The sequence below is a fragment of the Anarrhichthys ocellatus genome, unplaced genomic scaffold (assembly GCF_004355925.1).
Source record: "Anarrhichthys ocellatus isolate YVR2014 unplaced genomic scaffold, GSC_Weel_1.0 scaffold143, whole genome shotgun sequence".
NCBI lineage: Eukaryota > Metazoa > Chordata > Actinopteri > Perciformes > Anarhichadidae > Anarrhichthys > Anarrhichthys ocellatus.
Genome location: NW_022280173.1, coordinates 227358 through 252348, shown reverse-complemented (window position 1 = coordinate 252348; position 24991 = coordinate 227358). Strand labels below are relative to the sequence as shown.

Here is a 24991-nt window from a genome sequence, read left to right as displayed (position 1 = left end):
TTTGTTTGATGATCTGAAACATTTAAGTGTGACAAACATGCAAAAAATTAAGAAATCAGGAAGGGGCAAACACTTTTTCACACAACTGTATATATAAAATGAAATGTGAGATCCAATCCGAGCCACCCAGAAGGCTGGTCTGCCTCCTCGGTGGCCAGCAGAAGATCTGAAATCCCCCAGCGTTTCAAACCTTTTGTCACCCAAGAGTTACATTCCTCAGCTCATTGATTGGCTGAAGTCCAACAAGCCCCACCTGGGCCTATGCCCCATTGTCCTAAACTTCACACCTCTCCCAGCCACTTTCACACAACCCCCGCTCCAGCACATTCCTCAAACCCCCTCTCACAGACACTTAATGCATGAAATGACCAGACTCCTACAAGTAAATATACTGTATCACATTATATCCATAATTAGGAGTGCTTTAAAACTTAAATTCCTCACAATTCCCCCCTTACTCACTCTTCAGAGTGAGTACATTAAACAGTTGTATCCATCAATACATCATCTACTCATAACTGGTTGCCCTGTATATTTCTAAACATTTTAAAAGCATTTTTAACAGTCCTCGGGTAGCATTACCAAAGTAAGTACAAGCTGTGCAGGGAAAAGGATTATTCTTTACACATAGATGTCATCATGATGTGTAAGCAGAATAGGTGTTACACTTTACATGCTAAAAAACAGACAACACATTGTGCCTCTAAGGTCACATCGTTCTGGGTGTTTCATCGTCGTCCAATGGTGATGAATTTGCTTTTCACTCATGTAGGTGTGTATCACTGTCAAAAAGTTCAGGTGAGTCTGTAGGTGCAGTGACTGTTTTCAGGTAGCTCGTTCTCGTGTGGGTGGTGAAGAGAACTGTCCATGACACCGCTCAGCTTGCCAGTGCCTTTGTCCTTTCCGGTTGGGGGTTGTGGAGTGGTTTGGGGGAAGGGGGGTTAATGCAACCGCTGTCTCAGTGGGTGTAACCAGCTCTGCTGCCAGGATCCTCAGTGTTTCTGAAGTCAGTGAATTGAGTCTAACTTGCTGCCAGTCAGACATGTCCTTCCACACCATTCCTGGTCCTCGTACCAGAACATATGTGGAATCTCCTCCTTTTACAACTCAGATTGTGTTGGGACAGAGAAACAGAGACATCAGCAGTATTTTCTGTCCAATAAACTCTAACTTTCTAAATCCTTCAATTTCATTCGAATACATGTGCTATGTGGGTGTGAGTGGTGTTTGTCTAGTTTCTAATGTGTGTATTAAATGTACAAGTTTGTCATCTAAAGAATCTAAAGTTAACTCACCCTTTGTGTTGTATTGTGTGCACGTCGTTGATCCAAAACTAGGGTCCACTCCGCCGCCTGTTGCACCCCCCAGTCTGATGGCTGATTGTCGAGACCTTCCCCCACTCCTTGTTCATGGAGAATGAGCAGCCTCTTCATTAATGTTGAAGCTGCCACATTTATGGCACAAAACGTCTTCAGTTGATGTGTGTCAAAGTCTCAAAGTCTCCGCCCCGTCTTTCAGCTTCCTCTCATGGCCTGATACATTATCAGCCGGGCATCCTTGCATCTGTGCTGACGAAACTTCTCTGTCCATGTCACACAATTCTCTTGCATGACGTTTTCCAGGCTCATGGATGGCAGAAAGCCTTCGGTCAGGGCTGACACTGTAGACTTTGATGTGTCTCGTTCGTCTTCTTCATCCTCGGCGTGTTGATTGGTGGGTGTCGGTCACGTTGTTTGTGGCTGGGAAGCATAGGGCAGCGAAGCCCCCAGATCTGGATCCACTCGACAATGTACCTCGACTAAAAACAAACAAAACAAAAACTACCCAAAATTCAGCAGTAAATGTTAGAATACATCTGTACAACGTTGTCTCATGTAGAGATAAAAATTTTAAAATTTACAATCCAATTCTTAGATCTGTGTGTGTGTGTGACCCCCCCTTTCTGCTGCTGCGAGCAGTGTCTCTCTCTCTCTCTCTGTGTGTGTGTGTGTGTGTGTGTCTGTCTCACCCCTGCATTCCTCTCTCTCCACATATGCTTTCCAGTCTATTTTAAACAGTTACATTTCTTTTCTTTCCCTCTTGGACATCAATTTATTTTTATCTGCTTCACCTCTTTCTCTGCTCCAAGCACACTCCAAGTTAATCACATGTTTGGAGGCAAAATCTGCCTTTTTCAAGGAACCCCAATTTAGTCCACCTTTAAGTCCCACTTTGACACAAAAAAACAAAAAACGAAACAAACTAACAATATTAAAATGTCGAATTAAAATTAAAACCGTTAATGGAAATTAACTAAAGTATTTACACCTCCGGGACTCTAGGTAAAGGAGTTTTCGGCAATTATCAAGCAATTGCTCCTCCTGTCCGTTAGTTGGCGGAGAACATGTGCTTACCACATGAGCTTTGTAGCTAACAAAGCAGCTAAGCTAACAGACGAAGCTAGGCCAACCTCTTCAAGTTAACCACACTATCAACTGAAATCTTAATGCAATATCAAGCCACATCCACACACTCTTTATTTAACTAGACCGGGCCTTGGCCCTCCACCAACGTACCGGTTATTTTTCTATAATCTTCTCTTTCATCTAACTATCTAAACTTTCTAAAGTAAGCACCGGAGCAGGCCTTTAGCTCCCGGCTTCAAACAATTCATTCACACCATATGTTACTCTTTCTTACAACACAACTTTCAGCACTGCAACAATCATTCATCGCAGAATACACCGTTAGTACAATGTACTATGTTCCCCTTCTTTCTTGTCTACCCACCCCAGATTATTTCCCCGTGAACTCGAGTCAAAACCAGCGCTTTGTTACAGCCAGCCTCCTTCCAGTGGAGCTAGCCAGCCTGCCTCCTTCCAGCAGCGCTAACGGCTAACGAAAGCGTGACCCCGTTCTTTTCGGTTGTTTAAGCTCGTATCAATATGTCCCGTGGGGCAGAGTTCTCACAAGGCCCACCTAATAGGCCAGCCCAGCTGGTCAACTACACAGAGTGGTAACGGTGCGAACTCTAGCCAAAACCCTCTGGAACTATTAAATTTATTCCCTCCCGTATATCTGAGCCTTTAGTTTACTAGACCCAAGACGCAAATGAAAGACCCCAAGAGACCTCGCTTCGCGATCTCAGTCCGCCATAGCTCACTCGAGGCTCTGTTATCTCGCCTGAACTGCACTATTCAGAGTTACCACTCACTCAAATATCACCATGCAGAGCTACTACTCACCAAACCACCTTGTTTAGATTACCAAATTAAACATCATATACTAGTATTCGTATTCAGTTTGTAACCGTCTTCCCGTATCTTCCTGATTTACCTCAAATTTCAGGAGAATGCACTTTTACAGCTTCAGGTTACTCTGCGGTCTCTCCCCGTGACCAGATGAGGCCTTCAGGGACCATGCGGTCCGTGAACACTTTTGGCTAAGGTTCCTATAGTCTACCTATACAGATTTTTATTAAAACTGCTTTGCTCACCTTTTGTTCGCGTGCACTCCGAAAGTGTCCGCGGTTCCACGTCCCCGTCTTAGAGTTCGTCAAGTCCCTTCGTGGTTGGCCAAATTTGTTATGGCCATAACTTCTGGACACAGCGAAAGTTTGTAAGTTTGTAATAAAAGCCAAAGATCCCTGGAATCTTGTGTGTTGCATTTGGGTCCATATACAACCGGTTACAGATACCTTAGTTAAACAAGTCATTTTCCAGTCTAACATTTGGGGCTGTACTGTAATAAACTGCTGGAATACATGAACAGGTAGAAACAGAAGTGTACTCACTATATTGAATTTGTGTTGTCTGATCTGGAATGCATTTTATTGGCAAACCCTTACTGAGTATTCCCTTCATGTTGTCAATGTGATTAATGTGTCCTTCAATTTCTGTAAAACATCATGTTCACCCTTCAGTGGCCTTGATGAAATTATGAATATTGTAATATTTTCTTCGAAACATATTAAATTTATCATTTTAGATGTAAATTGATAAATGATTGTATCTCTGTATGTTTGTCAACACTTTCTTTACACACATGTATAAAATGCAAATAAACATCTAAATATAATTAATACTATTCATGATGCTTTATGACCAACCTCAAGTATCATAAGACTTCATGATTGCTGGTTACTCACTAACATTTGTTGTTGCAAGAAAAACGTATATATTATAATTCCCATAGTTGTAATACATTATCATGTTTTTATAATGCATCATAATCACTTATATAATGCATTATAATTTGATTATAGTGTTCATTGGATGCTTTAAGTAAAGTGAAGAAATATTAAATCTATGCTACCACAACACAAAATGTAAAAATAATTATCACTTTCTTCATAACTGATAACTTTCTCACTCTTATGTGTTGGTAACACCGTAAGTCATTCAGAAATACACAAAGTATACAGTTGTGCTTCATTTTGATACTTTGCTCATAGACTAGGTTGTGAAAAACACAATCACAACTCATATGGATGCTTGGAGTATTAGTTTGATTCTGTAAATGCACATGCAATTAAAGGCGGTGCTGTGTGGCAGCTGTGGCGTATTTATAAAGAGTGAAGAGGAAGGAGGCAGTTCACTTGAAATGTCAGAACAGAAAATTTGGGGAGGAGAATAAAAGAGAGTACAGACAGAGCTACGCTGCAGTAAAGGAGGAAAGAGAGACGGAGAGTAAACGGATAAACAGACGGACAGTGAAGGATTTTCTAATCCAGTGAGCTGGGTGAGAGGAAACGTTCTCTGCTTTGTCCTTTAAAAAGAGTGAGTGAGTGATGACACGAGGAGGAGAGGGGTGACAGAGGGGACAGATGAGTGAGACACCAGGGATACAAAAAAAAACAAGGGAACTGAAAGAGACCCTTGGACGGTTTACAAAATAAGAGATTTGCGCTCTTCAAAACAAAACTGAGTGTCACAGTAACAGCTAGTACTGATTCAGGTCAGTGGTTCCTGTTTTTGTGACTGGGGGAAGAAAAGCAAACAAGAACAGGTAATAGAAAAATTGAACAAGTGATATACGGAAAAGGAAAAGAGGATTTGTTTCAGATCATGTACATACTTCTCTATTAGGTCTGACTGTTGTGGTAGAAAGTTTGGAGTACCTTGAATAGAGTGAGGAGAGAGGGAGACTAAAACACCAAAAATAGTCTGGAGTCAGAGGCTTGACAGATGCTGCACAGCCATGGGGAGAGAAGAATAAAGAGAGAGATAGACAGAAAGACAGGAGGGGACTGACACACAAAGACAAACAGGAGAGAGAACAAATATAGTGACAGTAAAGTAAGAAACTAGAGGTGGGGTTAGGTGTGCTCCAGAAAGAGCTCAAGAGAGTGAGTTTGAGGGGGGTGGAGGTTGCAGATGGGTAGGGTGCAGTCCAAAGAAGATAGTGAGGGTGGGCTGTAAATGTGATTCTGTGATACTAAAGAGATCAAGCAAAGCAAATAAACCCTAATTAAGAAGAATCTCCAGCTTGTCTCACTATAAATCATAGGATTTACAGTGAGACAAGCTGGAGATTCTTTGTTGTATATATACACCATGAACAACAGGTTTCACCTCAATTGTAAACGGATCCCTCACCCATCGGGCGCCATGACGACGGGCCCTGGCCTTGGTGAACCTGACCTGGCTGAGAGCCCCCAGACAGCGGGACCCGTTGGGGCTCCAAACCCTGTTGGACCTACTGGTGACGTTTATTAAGTCCAGTCCAGTACATGGGTAACATCAAAGATACAGGCAAATATTTTACGCACATTGACATCTATGTTTTCAGGTTCATATTAAAAATGATAAACAATAATTTGTCAAATAATATTTCCCACGTAAACATAATATACATTATCAAAAAAGGTAAAAAATAATGTTGTAACAATGTCTCCATAGTAACAGTTTTCTTTTCATTCCAGATCATGGGTAACATCAAAGACACAGACACATCATTGTCTTGCTTTCCATAGACATTCTTTTACACAGCTCACTATTCATTTGGGGTGCAACGGATCACAAACCTCATGGTTCGGATCACGGTTTTTGAGTCACGGTTTGGATAATTTTTCGGATCAGCAAAGAAAAGGGGAGGAGACAAATATAACTTTGCTTTCTATTTATTAATTAAAGAACTTAAAGAACACTTAAAGCAAAGAACTTTGGGCTATAGTCTTGCATGAAAACAAAAATATTGAAGATGTCCAATTTGAAACAAAATTAAATAAATAACAAATAAAAATTAAAGCTGCAAGCAGCATTGATCGGGCCCTTGCAACTTCACGCACGTCGAGGGTACTGGCAGGACTCTGGTTGACGCGGCCATGCATTTCTGTGACCATCATACACTGCATGCACGAGTTAGATGATATTTCCTGCGTCGACCAGCAGCGTAGTGTGGAGGATTTCAGTATTAGAAATATTATAAGTAGGATTAAATAACACCCCTAGTGGTGAGTGGAAGTGTCACAATAATAAGAATGTCAAAATATGTTAGTCACAAAATATTTACTTATGGAATGTATTATGTTTACAATATTCTTACTTGTAGAGGATATTATGTTACAGTATTTTACTCATTGAATGTATTAAACCATAGAAGTATAGTCACTAAAGGTATTAAAACACTGTAGGAATAGTTTTGAGGGTCAGCAAGGGAACATTTTGAGTGAGACTTTACAGAGGTGCAGCAGAGGACAGAGGGGTGGACACTTGACCACCAGGACCTGAGGAGGAGTCCGGACGACTTCAACCAAACACTGAGATGATAACTGCCCCAAGCCAGGAGGGGCTATTGAATTTTGGCCAATCACAGAGGCTGATACTGGACATTTAAACTTTCGGACAGAGACTTTTAAATATAGGCTCAGTTCCAGAGGGTTTTGGCCAGAGGTCGCGGCGTTACCACTCTGGGTAGTTTACCAGCTGGGTTGGGCTATTTAGTGGGCCTTGTGAGAACTCTGCCCTGGGGACATATTGATATCGATAGAGTAATTAGGGCCCGAGCACCGACGTAGTCGGAGCGGAGGACCTATTGTTATTCGATTGTTTATTATTAGGGCCCGAGCACCGACGTAGTCGGAGCGGAAGACCTATTGTTTTTCGATTGTTTATTATTAGGGCCCGAGCACCGACGTAGTCGGAGCGGAAGACCTATTGTTTTTCGATTGTTTATTATTAGGGCCCGAGCACCGACGTAGTCGGAGCGGAGGACCTATTGTTTTTCGAATGTTTTTTCTTATTCTTATTATTATTTTTGGTGTTTCGTCACAAAAAGGAGGTGCTTGGGATACTGGGAATTTTGTGAAATTTGGCACGCAAGCCAGAATTTGCGAAAATTGTAGTCTGATTGGGGTGTCCAACTGCGGTAGGAAATATTGGCTCGATAGCGCCCCCTATTGAGTAGCCCCAACATTGGGTTTCACCTAGCTGTATGAAATTTGGTAGGTATGTGGAACGTGATGAGACGCACAAAAAATCCTCTTGGAGTTTTTCATTAAACCAAACAGGAAGTCGGCCATTTTGAATCTTATGACGTTTTTTGACCATTTCAAGGCGTCATACTTTAACGAACCCCTCCCAGAAATTTGACCTGATTAACTTCAGATTCGGTCAGTATGCTCTTGAGACCTTGGCAGTGAAAAGTTACTCAAAGATCAAAAAGTTATCGAACTATGTATCTGTGGCGTGGCGTCAAAAAAACACCATTTGCCGTGAAACAGGAAGTTGTTGTAACTTGTCCATACATTGTCTAATCTGCTCCAAATCTCTCATATGTCATAACATCCTGACCCGGAACACATCTATAAGACAATATCGAATCATAGTAATAGCGCCACCTAGTGGCAACTGGAAGTTGTACGTTGTGTACTTTGACATCCTGCTCCTCACAGATTAATCAGATCCCTCTCAAATGTTGTCGGAAAAGCCTTAAGACCTTGATAATGCTTCATTGTGAAGATTGTAAGAAGTTGTCGAAGGGCGGCGACGTGGCGGCTCGGCGAATTTCGATCCTTTGCCATGAACGAATAAACTGATGTAACTCGACTCCACATCATCAGATCTTTACCAGATTTCACATGTTTGATTAGACTCCAGGCCTGAAGACATCTGCAGGCCAATTTTGAATCATAGTCATACGGGCCCTCGCAACTTCACGCACGTCGAGGGTACTAGCAGGACTCTGGCCATGCATTTCTGTGACCGTCATACACTGCGTGCACGAGTTAAACGGTATTTCCCGGTACTGGCAGGACTCTGGGTGACGCGGCCATGAATTTCTGTTACCATCACACTCTGCGTGCACAAGTGAGATATTTCCTGCGTAGACCAGCAGCGTAGCAAGATCATGTTGCCAGGTCTTAAGCCTCAAATGTTTTGAGTGTACCTCCGATACAATCATAAATGTAAGCCTTTAAAGATCATTAAGAAAATGAATGTGCTTCAGTGTTTGTAACATAACAGACTGTCAGTTTACTGGGATGGGGTTCAACTCCCTGCAGTGTCCTGCTGATTGTATTTGGACTTACATGAAAGTTAACAAAACAGTAGTGCCATTTGCTGTTACTTGAACACTTTAATTTAACACTGTTTTCATTTTAAGTTCTTCTGTAACTTTAGATTGTAGTGTGAAGCATTCATTGTAACGTTTAACCTGATTGTCATGAAGAAGCTCTGGACAGATCATTTATACTGATGCCCACTGACATGGTTTGAAAATCCACTGTTATCTAACGTTTGCTCTCCAAGCATCTTAGTTTGCACATATTTAGATCAGAGAAGTCAAGTTTGCTTATGTTTCGAGCATTTTTATCCTCTCAAAGGCACCTTCGTTTTTCACGGCGAAGACTGCGTTGCCATGGCAAAAGCTTCATGAACTGGCATTAGGAACTTCTTACATTTGTGTGGAACTAACTTGATGTTGATCTGATTTACTTACTAAGAGAAACAAGCCAAAGTATAAAGACTTTAACTTCCTGTGACCAGTAGGTGGCACTATGACTATGATTCAAAATTGGCCTGCAGATGTCTTCAAGACTGGAGTCTAATCAAACATGTGAAATCTGGTAAAGATCTGATGATGTGGAGTTGAGTTACATCAGTTTATTTGTTCATGGCGAAGGATTGAAATTTGCCGAGCCGCCACGTCGCCCGCCCTTCAACAACTTCTTACAATCTTCACAATGAAGCATTATCAAGGTCTTAAGGCTTTTCTGACAAAACTTTAGAGGGAACTTTTCACTGCCAAGGTCTCAAGAGCATACTGACCAAATCTGAAGTCAATCGGGTTAAATCTCTAGGAGGAGTTCATTAAAGTATGATGCCTTGAAACGGTCCAAAAACGTCATAAAATTCAAAATGGCCGACTTCCTGTTTGGTTTAGTGAAAAATTTCAAGAGGATTTTACCTACCAAATTTCATACAGCTAGCTGAAACCCAATGTTGGGGCTACTCAATAGGGGGCTCTATCGAGCCAATATTTCATACCGCAGCTGGACACCCCAATCAGACTGCAATTTTCGCAAATTCTGGCTTGCGTGCCAAATTTCTAAAGTTTTCCAGTATCACCTCCTTTTTTTGATGAAACTGGTACGATAATGATAATAAACATTAGAATAACAATAGGTCCTCCTTTCCGACTATGTCGGTGCTCGGGCCCTAATAAATATTAGAATAACAATAGGTCCTCCGCTCCGACTATGTCAGTGCTCGGGCCCTAATAATTCATTGGATTTCAATAGGGCCCTCGCACCTTCCTGTGTATCGGGGGTACTGGCGGTATGCCCGAAGACGTGGCCATAAATATCTGTGACCATCAGACAGCATTCCCACAAGTAAGACGTATTATTAATGCGTGGACTGTGATGCTGGAAATTATGTAATGCAAATATTCTACCAGTTCTTGTATCCACTATGTGTTGATAGAGAACACTCGCAAACATGCATTATGTTGCTCTATATCAAGTATAGACCACATCATGTAAATCGGATTCTGTTTGTCACATAACGCTGTCTTCCTGTTGCCAGTAGGTGGCACTATTACTTTGAGTGAAAATTGGCTTGCAGATATCCTCAGGCCATGACTGTTATCAAGTATGGCAAGTTTGGGACAGATTTGAGCAAGTCCAGTGGAGTTACATCAGCTTGTTGTTCAATGGCGAATCACGTAAAATGGCCGCAACGCCACGGCTACACCATTCCATCAAACGTAAAGCTTTGAGGAATGTTTAATTGCGAAGGTCTTTATATTGTACAGACTAAATTTGAAGTGGATCTGACAAAATGCCAAGGAGTTCGTTAACGTATAGCGCTAGAAAACAAGGGAAAATTAACACAAAAATGAAAATGGCAGACTTCCTGATACTTTTTGAGCATTGTCCCAAGACACTTTTTGTAAGTCTTTATGTGATACATGTACCTACCAAATTTCATACACGTAGATCAAACGTAGCGCTGGGGCTGCATTTTTGAATATTTGTAGGGGGCGCTATCGAGGCAATCTTTAACGGTCAAGCCAAAAACCCATATGAAACATTTATGTCCATCACCTATGACACCTGTGCAAAGATCCAAGGCTTGTTAAGCATCCTAAGCTGCAGAAAAATAAGCTTCCTTTTTCATGGCGAATGACGAGTTGCCACAGCAATGGGGGCCACATAAAATGAAGGTCGTTGAATGTCAGTAGACCATTTTAGTAACTTTTCATCATTAATATCTTAAGATCATCCAAACCAAATTTGAAGTTGATCGCATGAATTTTGTGGGAGGAGTTCATTGAAGTACAACGCCTGAAAACGATGAAAATTGACAAAACAGCCAAAAATGGCTTAACTACTGTATCACTCCCTAGTGGTAGAATGGAATGAGAATTGTAGGGTACCTGACAATATGCGATGTGCACATATGAGACAAATTTTGCGATTATAGGTTTTGAAGTTATGAGTATTGAAAAACAAAGCCACGCCCTATGAAGTTCATAGGTCCATATCTTCTAAACGAAATACATAAAATTGTATTATATAGATCAAATAATGATCCACAGCAAATTTAGTAGCAATCGGACTCAGCGTGTAGGAGGAGTTTGCTAAAATGTGTTTTTCAAAAAATTCTAAATGGCGGAAACTTTTGGTAGGCGGAGCTTAGGGGTCCAAGAGGCTTTTTTGTAGACCTCATTTGCCTGTGTAAAATTTCAAGTTAATTGGACATACGGGATGAGAGGGCTAAATTCTAGGGGTCGCCAGCAAGCAATTTTTTCATATTCGAGAGTGGGACCCATAAAATATCAAATTTTTCACCAGTCCTGATATTCATGCCGACTTTGGTGAGTTTTCGGACATGATAAAGGCCCCCAAAAGGCGATTCACTTGCAGAATAATAATAATCACTATAGTTTCAATAGGGACCTCGCGGCCTGACGTTGTCGGTGCTCGGGCCCTAATAATAAATAATAATTCCTACAGTTTCAATAGGGACCTCGCGGCCCGACGTTGTCGGTGCTCGGGCCCTAATAAACATTTGAAGAACAATAGGTCCTCCGCTTTGACATTGTCAGTGCTCGGGCTCTAAAAAAAATATTTTCATACTGTATTTTAAATAAACTCCTATCCTCAGAGATTGTAAAGTAGCTAAAAATAAGCGAGACATGGTTAATGATGAAGTACGGATTTGTGGCTGGTTCTGGCTGGCTCCTTCAATTTCAATCCTGAGTAAAGACATGGCATGTTAAGTAAAGTTAAGCAGGTGGAGCAGGGGAAAAAGAAAATAAATCTTGAATTGCCTTTGTGCTTCTTTGTTTACGGAGACCGGAGACTAAAGAAAGTTGAATCCAGGGATTTGAAATGTGGATGAACTGTGTAGGAGTAAAAAAAAGAACAAAAACGATAGAGGAGAAAAAATAGGTCATCCCCAAAAGTGTAAAAAATAAAAGCCCCTCTTTCTCCTCTCTCTTACCATCACCCTCTCTGTCTGGCTAATCAAAACCAGATGTATGAGCACGAGGCTTCCATTCAACCTCCTTCTTTCCCCTTCCCTCCCTCTATCAACTTCTCTGTTTCTTTTTCTCTATGTAGGTTTCCTCCTCATGCTCGGTGCCTCTCTGTTCTCCCCTTTGTCTCCTCCTCCACTCTTGCCTCTCTCCCCCTTGCTCTCTGGCAAGGCAGGAAATACTACAGGTTTCTGGCCCTGAAGGGAGCATGTTTCTTTTAACCACAAACAGATGGAGGGACGAAGAGGGAAGGGGTGAATATGAGTGAGAGGATGGTGGCTGGGAAAATGTTGTTGATACTAGATTGGTTGCAAGATAAAAAAAAGTTTCAAATGTTTCATTTGTGAGAGGTTTTGTTATTTGCAATTGGAGCAGAGCTTATATGAGCCGTTCCTCCTCTTCTTTCCTGTCCTCTTTTTCTCTGCTTTCTCTCTACAACTGGAATGAATGTACATAGGCAGCTGGAACTGAATCCTAATGTCATAAAACAGCCAAGCTCATTAAAATCCCCTTGCAATTAATCTCTCTGGTGCACACGCACACACTCAAACACTGTAGGATCTCAATTACTTTCCCGGAGAGAAAATGGTTTATTATGTGTATATACCCTATTGGTACATGTAGTATACTGTAGTTATAGTGACATTTTTGTTATCAACAGTAGCACTACGAGAAGTAATCATGCATCATACTAGTAAAAGTTGTACATTGGTAATAGTAGTGGGATTGCTACTACTAATTGCGCTAATAGTAATAGTGTAGTAATAAACATCGAACAAAAAGTTCGGAAATTAGTGTTTGGTAGATTATTTCTCTATTGTAACAATGCTTCTTGGCAATAAATCTTATACCGTTGGAAAGCCTGTCTATTTACCTTTCAAACGGTGCCCCATTTGTAAGGAACATGCATTTGTGGGATGAGCAGCAGAGCCGAGTATGTGGGTTGCGTCCATGAAAAATTTGCCAAATCTTCTCTGCCAATGCCAAACAGCTTATTCTGCTGTTGCTATTGACTCTTGTTTGGTGGATTGGATGATTGAAGTCTATCAGTAACAAGGAAGGAACAAGACATATTGGCAATTTTACAATTTATTCATTTAACAAACAGTCAGGAGCCTCAGTAGCATGTGGAAGAACCATACACAGCCACAACAGCCTGGCACCTCCTCCTCATGCTGGTCACACACTGCTGTGGGATGGCATTCCACTCCTCAAGCAGGATTTGTCGCAAGTCAGCCAACGTGGTTGTGTTGGTCACTCTGGCACGAACAGCTGATCCCACAAGTGTTCAATTGGGTTGAGGTCAGGACTGTTGGCAGGCCATTCCATTCTCTCTACTCCCAAATTGTGGAGGTAGTCTCTGATAAACCCCGCTTTGTGGGGGCGAGCGTTGTCATCTTGGAGGATGGAGTTCCGTCCCAGACTGTGGAGAAATGGGATTTCCACTGGTTGCAGAATCTCATCTCGATATCTCTCTGCATTGAGATTGCCTCCAATGAAGACAAGCCTCATTTTTCCAGTGAGGGAGATGCCGCCCCACACCATCACACTGCCTCCACCAAAAGGTGTTACTCTATCGGTGCAGCAATCAGCATAGCGTTCTCCCCGTCTTCTCCACACTTTGACCCTACGATCCAACTTCCCTAGGCAGAATCTGGACTCATCGCTAAACATAACGTTCCTCCACATGTTCAGGTTCCAGTGCAGGTGTTGCTGACACCAGCGCAAACGGGCCTGACGGTCAATAGCAACAGCAGAATAAGCTGTTTGGCATTGGCAGAGAAGATTTGTCAAATTTTTCATGGACGCAACCCACATACTCAGCTGTGCTGCTCATCCCAGAAATGCATGTTCCTTACAAATGGGGCACCGTTTAAAAGGGAAATAAACAGGCTTTCCAACAGTATAAAATGTATTGCCAAGAAGCATTGTTACAACAGAGAAATAATCTACCAAACACTAATTTCCGAACTTTTTGTTCGATGTTTAGAAGCAGTAGTAGTTGTAGTAGTAGTAGTAGTAGTGCCAATAGTTATAGTAGCAGTAAGTAATGTCAGTGGTATTATTATCAATTTTAATAGTTGTGATATAGTAGTAATCGCGTTAAAATAGTAGTTGGGGTAGTAATAGCAAAACCCTAATCCAATCGTAGTTTCAGTTGCTGTAGAAGAAGTAGTAGTAGTAGAAGCAATAGTGCCATTACCAAATGTATAGAAATAGTAGTTGTAATAATTTTGGTTTTATCAGTAGAAGTAACAATAAAGGTAGCACTTATGTATCCGTAAACACATTCTTAACAGCCTTAGTCTCATGGATCATGAATCCAAAGGACCAGGAAGCACAGTTTCACTACAGTTCAATCAAATCTTCTCCTTCTGTTCTGTTGGTGACAGAGGAATATTGGCATTATTAGTCTAAAGCAACAACACACTGTCTGTCATCTCCCCCACTCCCTCTCTCTGATTCTTTTCAATCACTCAACACTTCCATCACCAACACTAGGGCTGCCGACTGTTGCGTGAGTATGAGAGCATATATGTGTTTTCTCACCTCATTTAATCTTATTAGCCAGTTTGTTGCCAAGGGGGGTATTTGTTGACACTGTTTGGTCAGTTTGGCGTTATATAAGCCTGGGCATTATGAGCCTCTCAATTGAAAAAATACCCAGCCATGGTGGAATTTTGGAGACACTACAGCGGTGCTCGAAAGTGAAATGTTGGGAGAAAATAAAGGCTGAAAGCAATGTAGTGGCAGTTGTGTCCTACAACTCAGCTATTCAACAACTATGCGGTGGCTAGCGCTGATGTTAGCATGGTGTCTCAAGACAGTGGCGTTAGCCAAGAAGTCAACATGCAGATCTACCTATTGCAAAATGCCAGTTTTGAAGAAGAGTGACATTGTAAAGAAACTTTAAGGAGAGACTTTAAGGAGTTAATCAAGAATGTTGCTTCAAGGAAACCAGTCGTAGACACTTCTAAGGGTAAGTATAGTCTGGAATATCAATGCTAATGTTACTATGGCATTAATATGCAAGAATGTTTATGCTCCTTGCAATTCATCTGGTGTGGTCTGTGGTATTGATGGTATTGTTTGCAGTGTTGTAGAAATATTGATAATTTCCCCAGGTGAACTGAAATTGCAAAGTGTGACATGTCATACTGTTGGAGAGATGTTTGTAGTATTTGAAAGATATTTAAATTAAATGAAATCATGTAAAGTATCTTTGTTGTGGAGAGGCTTGGCTTAGCAGTATCACTATGTGCAGAGGTAAATCGGTTCGTTATGGTAGTGGATATGTGGTTTCGGGCAGCAAAAGGGCTAATGGGCTTAGCCAAACCTAGGGGCCAATGAAAGGATTAAATCGCTCCTGGGTGTGCAGTGTAACACCAAGCATGATGCAATAAAGAAAAACACGCACGATCGTTTTGGTATTTTCTAAAACGAACACTTTTATTTCACATCATATATTTTGTCATCAAACTATTAACATTCAAGTATTTTAAGAATACTTAACTTTGTGAGTGAGACATTTGATCTCTCCAAAACTTAAAAAAGATGATTAAATGTAAATCTTGATTCTGCGGTATTCTGCTGGTTTGTGTCTGCTGCTAGAAGCTGGTTAAAAGTCAATTCTTTCACCAATAATACTATCTCATCCACAAATTCCAGACAAAATAGCTGGCAATACGAACTGTACTAACAATCTACTCCTTCACATGAATTTATATACGGCCACATTTTCCCAAGTCCTACATTTATTTCCAACAATATATTTAATAGCTGTATGTTTATGCAGAAACGTACTAACTTATGGATGTTGCCTTGAGTTATCATCCTGTTTAAATAAAGTATGACTTAAAAATTGAAATAACAGGTACGCATCACTTTAGCAACAAAACAATCCAAATATAAGACCGAAACTGTAGTCTGTGTTAGCATTGTAGGCTGCTATATTTCCAACAATACATTTCATACATACACATTTGTATCTTTGTAGAATTAGCAAGAACAAGATAGAAACCAGAATGTTAAACTTGGAGACATGTCCTATTAAATGGTGACAGTCAACCTAGCAATCAAAACGTACTTTTTAAATAATCTGTATATAGCAAAGTGTTGGTTATGATAATAATAAAATTCACAAATGCACAGCTACCCATTAACCAGTGGCATTAGTCAGGTTGAAACAAAATAATTTGTGCGGTTAAGACAGTTTGATGAATCTGACACTCATATGAAAGTTTAGGATAAGAGTACGGAAATGTTCTTGCATAGGGTGTATTGGAGTCGGTTCTGTGTGACCTTAAAGACAATGCCAACCAGCTATTGCTGGCTGTGTGCATGTTGAGGGTAGGGATATTTAGGGGCCAAATGTGGCCAATTATGGTATCCTTTGATGAAACATGAGTCATCCATTTCAGATATTTAGTCAAATGTAACACTTCATATACAATTTTACATCCCATTTTTGAAATGGCTGATATGGTGATGCCCATTTCCGCCAATGCTTCTAAAGCCATCCAGTCAATTATTTTAACCTAGAACATATAACTTTCATATACACATTGTTTTTTATATTCACTGTAGTTTGTGGTCTATAGTTCTATGTTGTCCAAAGATCTGCTCTCCATTTTAGTTTGGCCAGTATTCCACTTCATACAGTGGTCATTACTTTAAGTGAACCAGTGCGGAAGCGCAGGATCTTCTTCTTAAGAGCATGTGAAGCCTTAATCTTGACAAAAGCTTTGGGCTGCAGAGGTGGCCCAGGTGGGGCAGATGGTGAAGGGAGGGATAGTTGAGGGGGCCAAACGAGACCACCACTCTCATCTGAATCACTGGACAAAGAGCTGGACTCTAGAGAGTCTGCTTCGCTCATGCTTGACTCAGACTCACCCTGACGTAGTTTGGGGTATTCCTCACTAGGCTGACACAGTGGCACTTGTTCCCTCTTTAACTGGTACTCAAAGTGCTGATGATGGTGGGAGTGGTTATGGTGTGGGTCGGCATGCGATACATGTGTAGGGCGAGATTTGCATGTGCGAGTTGTACAATGGTCCCTTTGGTTTGAAGCTGCAGAGCCTCGCACGTGTGTCTGCACGGGCGGCTGGTCAGTCTCATCTTGGCTGAGCTCCAGGGTGGACTGCCAGCGTCGACAGCTACCATGCTGTTGTTTCTTGCTCTTGTATTGACTACTACGGCTTCCGCTTCCACTTCCTCCACCATCCCTCTCTACTGTATTGTACTTGCGATCTGGAACCCTTTGCAGGCTATTCTCTGACTGAGACCTACATGCCTTCTTTCCCGGCTTCCTGCTGAACCCATTTCTGTCTTCATTCGAGTGACACTTCTTTGGCCCCCCTCGGGATCTGGAAGATTGGATCTGAGATGCTGTGGACTGCTGCTCTTGTTGGTGATGGTTTCTTTCTGGAGAATATGTGGTTCGGTTGGGCACCCCAGGCCCCTTGTAGGGGTTGGAGTGGTGATGGGCATAAACTCTGGTCAAGGCTCGGCAAGGATGGGCTGGAATATACTCTGCTTTAAACAGCTGCTCTTCAGGTGAAAGTGGTTGGTGAGGCTTTGACAGACCTGGAGAGGAAGGGTAGTTGTGGAAATGTTGAGGTGAATCAAGCTCGCCATTACATGAGTCTGGGTGGGCTTGCAGCCCTCTGCAAGATGGATAGTCCAGCAATGTTGACCGGGAGGTGTTAATCATGGAAGCCTGCCTGGGCCTGTGATAAAGCCCTGGTTGATGTTGGATACTTTGCTGGAGATTCTGGTGGTACAGGGGTGGGACATCTTCGGTAAACCCTGTCCCCATGTAAGGGTCCTGATCAAGTTTATGGCAAGCCTGTGGAGCAGTTCCTTGTGAACCCTGGGATGGAGTAGAGATCTCCTGAACAGACACCTGCTTCGGTGAATGTTGCTTCACCATGCGGCATATACTACTCTGCCTCACCACATTGACAGCTCTGGCATCATGTGCCAGGCTGGTACGGAGCTTTGAGGAGTGTGTGGGTAGAGCTTGGCGTTGGATCAATCGAAATATATAAGTCTTAACTTTGTGGGTTTGTTGAGAATCTTCCTGACTGGGGACAACATCCTCCATCTCCGCCAAAGCACCAGTAACCGTGGCCCCTCTTGGTAGGTCTGTTTCTCCTGTCTTTGTCTCTCCCGTCCCATCAGATGCTGAGAGAGAAGAATGGACCAAAGGTTGGTAATTTGACTCAGGAGATCCATTTTTGGCTGCAAGGACCTCTCCTGACAAATACAGTTAAGACAAGGAAAGTGATCAGAATCATTCTTGCTGTTACTACTTCAGTACAATTATTCCACTTTCCACAGATGTACAAAACACATTCTGAGTCTACAAATCTTGACCATTTTCAAAGAAAAGAAAAAGACTGCATTAATGTGACACTGATGACTGTGGCGAAGTGGCTAGCAGGGCTGTCCTTCAATCAGAGGATCGGCGGTTCGATCCCCGGCTCAGGCTCCACTAGCCGCATGTTGATGTGTCCTTGAGCAAGACACTTAACCCCAAAATTGCTCCCGTAGCTGTGCCTACGGTGTAGAATTGTGATAGAATCTGAATTGTAAGTCGATTTGGATAAAATTGTCTGCTAAATGACTGTAATGTAATGACACCACAGTTTTCCACACATAGCCTTTACTTTGGCAAGCCGCCCTGGTATATTAATGGCCGCAAAAGCATATTTGGCGAGCCATTTTTGCATTTTTTATTTTATTTTTTTTATCTGTTCCAGAGATAACTTGTGGCCGAGGGAGATCTCTGACAGCTCAGCCTCGGATCTCTCTGACTGAGCTGTCCAGGCTGGACATGCGATGGCCTGACGTGCTGCTGCGCTCCACTCATGAAGAGCAGAGGTAGAATTCTGTGAGAAACACTGGACACTTCTCATTGCACTGGACATTATATAGCTAAAAGACCAACACACCTTTTGGAAGACATTGATGGAAGTGCATTCATTACTTGTAGTACTCTTACAGTAATAATGTAAAATATAATATAGTATAATGTAACATAATACATAATCAGCACCATGAAATGACTGCCTCTGTGGTGCAACATACAGGACTGTTTGTAATTTTTAAATCCCAGTATGCACACATTTGTGCCTACTCTGCTTTATAAACATGAAGTATGGGCTTAGATGTGTTGATACTTCAAATATGAAGGATGCTTAGCCACTGAGGATGTGTAATAGATTTGTCTGCTTGATGTTTGTCTGTTTGTTTTCCAGACCCTACACCTTAGAGAAGAGAGAAAGAATCCATTGCTATTAATAATGATTGTGTGTCACATGGTGGATGTTTTGAAGCAACTAAAGCACAGAATAGCTAATTATCCTTTCATGCATCATGAACCTCAGCAAGACTTTTAAATTAAGTCAGTATTATAAAATATTATAATCAGTGATTAATCTATTAAGTCGCTGGAGATGATTTGTTCAGTATTTGTATTCCGAAAAAAATATAGATATATTTACATATTTTAAAAGTACTAAAACCTAAAATCTACACATTGGGTCCACCATGTCCACCATGTCCATTTGCATGTGTTTTGCAGTGGAATTTTGTATTTGGGAGGAAGATTATTTTACCTGAAATTATTTTGCAGTCCTCTAGATCAGTTGGGGAATCTGTTGATTGGACCTCAGTGTTCACCTTTAGCTCTGCCACTTGCTGTTCCAAAGACGCCTTCATAGCACAGGGCATACACTTGGGACTGCTCTGAAATGCACACAGTGAGACATAGTCAGTCACAAAATTGTACCTAATAATAATACTCTCAAAAGCACAATCAAAACACTCTACGGAACATGCACACAAAAGAGAAACACGTTTATGTTCTGACGTTTATGTTCTGACCCCTAATTCATTCCAGTGCTCCATGCTTGAACACTTTACCACATACTGTGTTCAGTCTTATTACTGTTAAAGTATGAAGAGCAACAATTCAACTGGAAGCAGGATGTTTTCCAAAGATCTGTGCATTATTTTAACTCAACCCAAACACCAAACTCACCCCGGTGACACTATACAGTAACTTTGTTAGAAAATGAACCTTCACATTCACAGACAGCTATGGCCACAACCACATATTATCAAAAAACAGTGCAGAGAGATCAACATCACTAAAGATAAATATTGGTTCTAAAACACTCCCATTCATGAAACGTTTCACTGCATAAATAAAATAAAAGTTGACCATCCATTAAATAAAAACAACTTGTGTCAACAATGACACAAACAACATCAGATAACTCCTCAGACACAGCAGTTGGTCTGCTGATTTCCATAGATGCCCTCACATGTTCAACCAAATCCATGTTTCAAATTTGAGATACTTTTAAAAATTCCAAATTCTGCTTACTGCAGCAAATGCCGCCATCTGGATCAATACAGTCTGTGTATTCCGACTGTTTTAAATGCTAAAAACAGTCAAATAATTCTGCACAAAATGATTCTGTCAAAATTATACACCTCAGGAATCCCTGTAGTACAGGAGATAAAAAGATCAAAAACTAAAAGTTGTATAGTCAGTGAGGAAACGCTTGTAGTACTTATTTTTGCCATGTAGAGGCCATCTATAAAACTCTGGAATGTAAATCAGAGGTCATCAATCCAATGTCAGATGTCATTTTTCATCATCTCTTCACATACATTTTTGTCAAAAGACAGAATCTGAGCTAAAGCAGTCTGTTCCTGCAGCCGTCTTATCTTTAAGGTGACTGGTATATTGCGTTTGCATAAAAGTATTCCAAACAGCATGTGCCACAAAATCCATGTCTTCTGAACTGCTCGTTGGTTGCGGTTGGGTGTGTTCTAAATAATTTACTGAGGGAGCGGAGGGAGATTGGCAAATCACATTTTTGAATAACAGTTGCATTAGACAAAACTTAGATTCAATATATTTGCAAAACCAATATATTAAAATATGTATCCCTATTTTCTCATGTGCAAAATCAACTACTATTACTATTTTTAAGGTAATTTTCCATAAATATTTTGGTTGATGTCCTATGGACTTTTTCTGGCATTATCCATTTTAATGAACAAGTGATTTTGTTGATTCTGTACCCAACCAACACATCCTCTGTGGAGGAGGCAGAGAGAGACTCGGGGGAAGACCCATCCATTCGCCTGGCAGAGGTTGTTGCGGTAGTTAAAAAGCTCCTCAGTGGCAAGATGCCATGGGCGGATGAGATTCGCCCTGAGATGCTGAAAACTTTGGACATCTTTTGGACTTTGTTTTGCTGTCTATCTTCAGTGTCCGAGGAGGTAGGGGACAATGCTTGTGGAGTCGCATGCCGGGGTGGTGGTTCCCATTTAAAAATGGGGAGACCAGAGAATGTGCTCCAATTATGAGGGTATCATACTGCTCAGCCTCGCCGGGAGTGCTGGAAAGGAGGCTTGTTGAACCTTAGATCCAGGAGGAGCAATGCGGATTCTCTCACCTATGGTCATGAGCTTTGGGTATAGTGACCGAATTGCGGATAAAAGCGGCAGAAATAAACTTCCTTCGTAGGGTGGCTGAGCTTAGCCTTCGGGATAGGGTGAGAAGCTCAGCCTTCAATATTGGGTGAGGAGCTCACACATCCGGAGGGAGCTAGGGAGTAGAGACGCTGGTCCTTCGTGTCGAAAGGGACCAGCTGAGGTGGTTTAGGTATCTGATCAGGATGCCTCCTGAACGCCTGTCTTTATAGGTTTTCCGGGCATTTCCAACTCGTAAGAGATCCCGGGGTAGACCCAGAACTCGTTGGAGAGACCATATATCTCGTCTGGTCTGGGAACGCCTCAGCTTTTCCCCTGGAAGAGTGGGAAAATATTGCTGGGGATGGGATGTCTGGAATACCCTCCTAAATCTCCTGCCCCCGCAACGACATTTTATTAGAGAGTCGTCATATACACATACATGAAATCTAACTTCTGCATTTAACCCATCCCTAGCTTATTGGGAGCAGTGGGCTGCTGAGAAGCGCCTGGAGCAGTTAGGGGTTCAGTGTATTGCTCAGGGACACTTCGGCACAGGACTTGTAGCAGTGGTAAGATATTTTCGATAATATTAGCCAAGTCAAGTCTATAGAGAAATCAAATTGCTTAAAATAAATAGGTAAATAACTGTTACATACACAATTAAAGCAATCATGTCGTCATTTTTATTAATTATGGAAATGTAATCATTATAAACATTTCTAAAAAATCCTAGAAAAATGTGACGTGCACACCAGGCCGTACCATAAGAAAACGGGCGATGCATTTCTCTCAGTGTGATTTGGGCCTAAAGCTATTGATATCAGCAGAGCTAACTAAGCCACACAAAGCCACCCGAAAGCATTACATGAACAAAATGATGGAGTGGTGAACAGGCTAAGTAAAATGAAGCTAACAAAAAAGCCCAAGAATAGCAGTGTTTGATAAAAGTGAATTCAGTGAATATGGATACAAACATGAGTTTTTGTTGGTATTGGAAGCAAACCATGGACTCTGGCAAATACAACTAGATGAGGACAGTCCCAAATTGTGTACCGTGGTGTAACGGATCGATACGTGTTCCGTTATCCTTGCGGTTCGGCACGCATGTGAACCTCAGATTAATTCCACAGTTTTACTTTAACCATCAAAGTGTGAAATAAAGTTTTAGTGATAATCGTTATGCGCCAATATTCAGTAAAATATGCAATCAGGACATCTGCATTTATGCTTTTCTAGTCGCGAATCTCTGACAGTGTTGCATTATAAACAACCAATATGTGTTTACATTGACAGGAGATGAGCTAGTAACGATGGCAGCACCGCTAATGGCCTATGAACGAAGGTTCAGTTCAGTTACATTATCAAGCGGAATGACCCATGCTGGGCTCCAAATATGTCAGCATAACCCACTTGAGAATCCCCACCTGTTAACCATTCAAGCGTCTACCATTCTCAATGTTGTCAATTTCGAGACAGTTGGGCATGGCACACAAGCTGAGGGCTGAACATCCTGCAGCTGGCCACCCTTGGGGAGGGTGTATAGTGTTGAACGGCTGAAACACTCAATGACACAAGGGAACATTACTGATGATGTGTTCTGGGCCCAACTGTCCCAAAATTCTACAACCTAAACCAAACCAAGATACACCCAACACAAGCTGGAAAACCCCCAGTTGTCGATCGTCAACCACTCAAAACAAGGTTAATTTCCTGGAAGTGCTCACCACCTTGGCACAAAGGACAAGACAAACATCATGTCCTGTGTTTTTTGATTCTGATGCATTCAGAATCTGTTCAGTGAAAATGAGTATTAGGCAAATGTAAATTATAACGTTATCGTGATATGTTCACTTGTAATCTCATAAAATGTAGTTTTTGTGAGAAACTTGAATAAATAGTTGTTTGAAGGAGATTTTTTCACAAAAACATAAATAGATATTAGAGAGGGAATTACGACCTGTTTACAATACCTCAAGGCAGCAAATGCATCATTAAAACTACTGACAAGATTTTATACAAAATACAATCTTTTTTTCTTTATAATTTGAATTGTGTATTTATGAAGAAAAAAAAGCAATATAGATAACTATAACAAAGTAAAGGGATAACATTTAGAATTGTTGATGGTTGACAGACTTCAGAGTGGTTGAAATGAATTTTGGGACAGTGGCAAAAAAAAAATAGTATGGAGCCTTGTAGACCAGCTGCTATAGTCAAACAACAAAGGGTTCTGTATCCGCCAATATGGATCATGAATTAGTATCGGCGGAAAAAAAATGTGGTCAGGGATCTCTAAAAGTAATATTGGCTCACTTTTATCTTTTGTGCTGATCCGATCCATGATCTGATCCATGAGTTTTATGATCTGTTGCACCGATTTAAACGACTTCCGTTTGGTGTGTAATCAGCTTTCCAAGAAGCTGTCAAGCTGAGACAGCTTCTTGACAATAAAAGAAGCATACATCTCAAGTTTAATGAAGACAAGTGTAAGATTGGAATGACAGACATACAATATATTGAACTATCTGAGTGCAGAAGGCCTGAAGCCAGATAAAGATCAGAGCAATAATGAACATGCCAAAACCACATGGCAGATCTGTACTGATGAAGTTCTAAGGCATGGTGCAGTACCTCTCAAAAGTCAATCCGAACCTGTCTGATGTGAGTCCATCACTCAGAAAGCTTTTGGAGTTTCTGAAGAAACTGGTAAGCAATGCCGCAGTGGTCAAGTTCTATTATGTAAACAAGGAAGTCACATTGTGAGTGGATGCACGCTCTGAAGGAATGGGAGTTGTAATAAGGCAGGATGGACAACCTGTGGCATATTGCTCAAGGTTTCTTAGTGACACACAGAAAAGACATCCACAGATAGAGAAAGAATGGGTTGCTATTGATGTCGCGAAAAGATTACACAAAGCTCCTCTCAGACCATAGAAGATGCTGATGAAATTGCAGCCTTTTGACTTGCGTGTAGCCTACAAACCAGGAAAAGACTTGCACACACTCAGCACAGCTTATCTGCAAGAACAGACAGAACGACTACTAGAGGAGGCATTACAAGTACATTTTCTATCAGCACACCTTCCAATCTCAGAGGAAAAACTGAGTCAGTTTCGTCTGCTGGGCCATGGAGATAGATTAAGTTTCAACTGAATTAAAATCGTACTGGAAGCTCAGAGAGGAACTCTGTTGCTCAGAAGGAATTGTTTTTGAAGAACTCCAGAGTTGTTGATCCTCAAAGACAGAGCAGAAATGCTACAGAAAATCCATGAGCCCATCTTGGGAATCGTGAAATGCAAAAGTGGGAGCAAGCATTTTCCAAATAAATTGAGGACAGTGTGTTGAAGTGTGCCATCTGTAACACTTTCAGGGCTAATACGGGTGTGGATTCTTTTTCCATTTTGATCAAAGTTAGAATCTCAAAGTATCCTGATACTGCCAAATTGCCCCAGGTGAGTAAGTTCAGACAATTTGCAGAGGAGTGGGAGCACACAACATCAAGCCCAGGATTCCAATGATCAAAGCAAAC

The 24991-nt window shown here is 41.4% G+C and overlaps 1 protein-coding gene across 2 annotated transcripts in view; it reads right to left on the bottom strand.

Annotated features, from left to right (window-relative positions):
• Positions 1-15560: 15560 nt before the first annotated feature.
• LOC116400043 (dapper homolog 3-like) overlaps positions 15561-24991 on the bottom strand; it is a 28681-nt gene continuing 19250 nt past the window's right edge. Inside the window, exons 2-3 of one of the 2 annotated variants that reach the window (XM_031877660.1) lie at positions 19587-19716; positions 15561-18222 (exon numbers count right to left, since the gene is read on the bottom strand). In XM_031877660.1, coding sequence (XP_031733520.1) covers positions 16619-18222; positions 19587-19716 — 1734 coding nt within the window. In that variant the 3' untranslated portion in view covers positions 15561-16618. The remainder of the gene's footprint in view (positions 18223-19586; positions 19717-24991) is intronic. The other variant, XM_031877661.1, reaches the window with a different exon arrangement.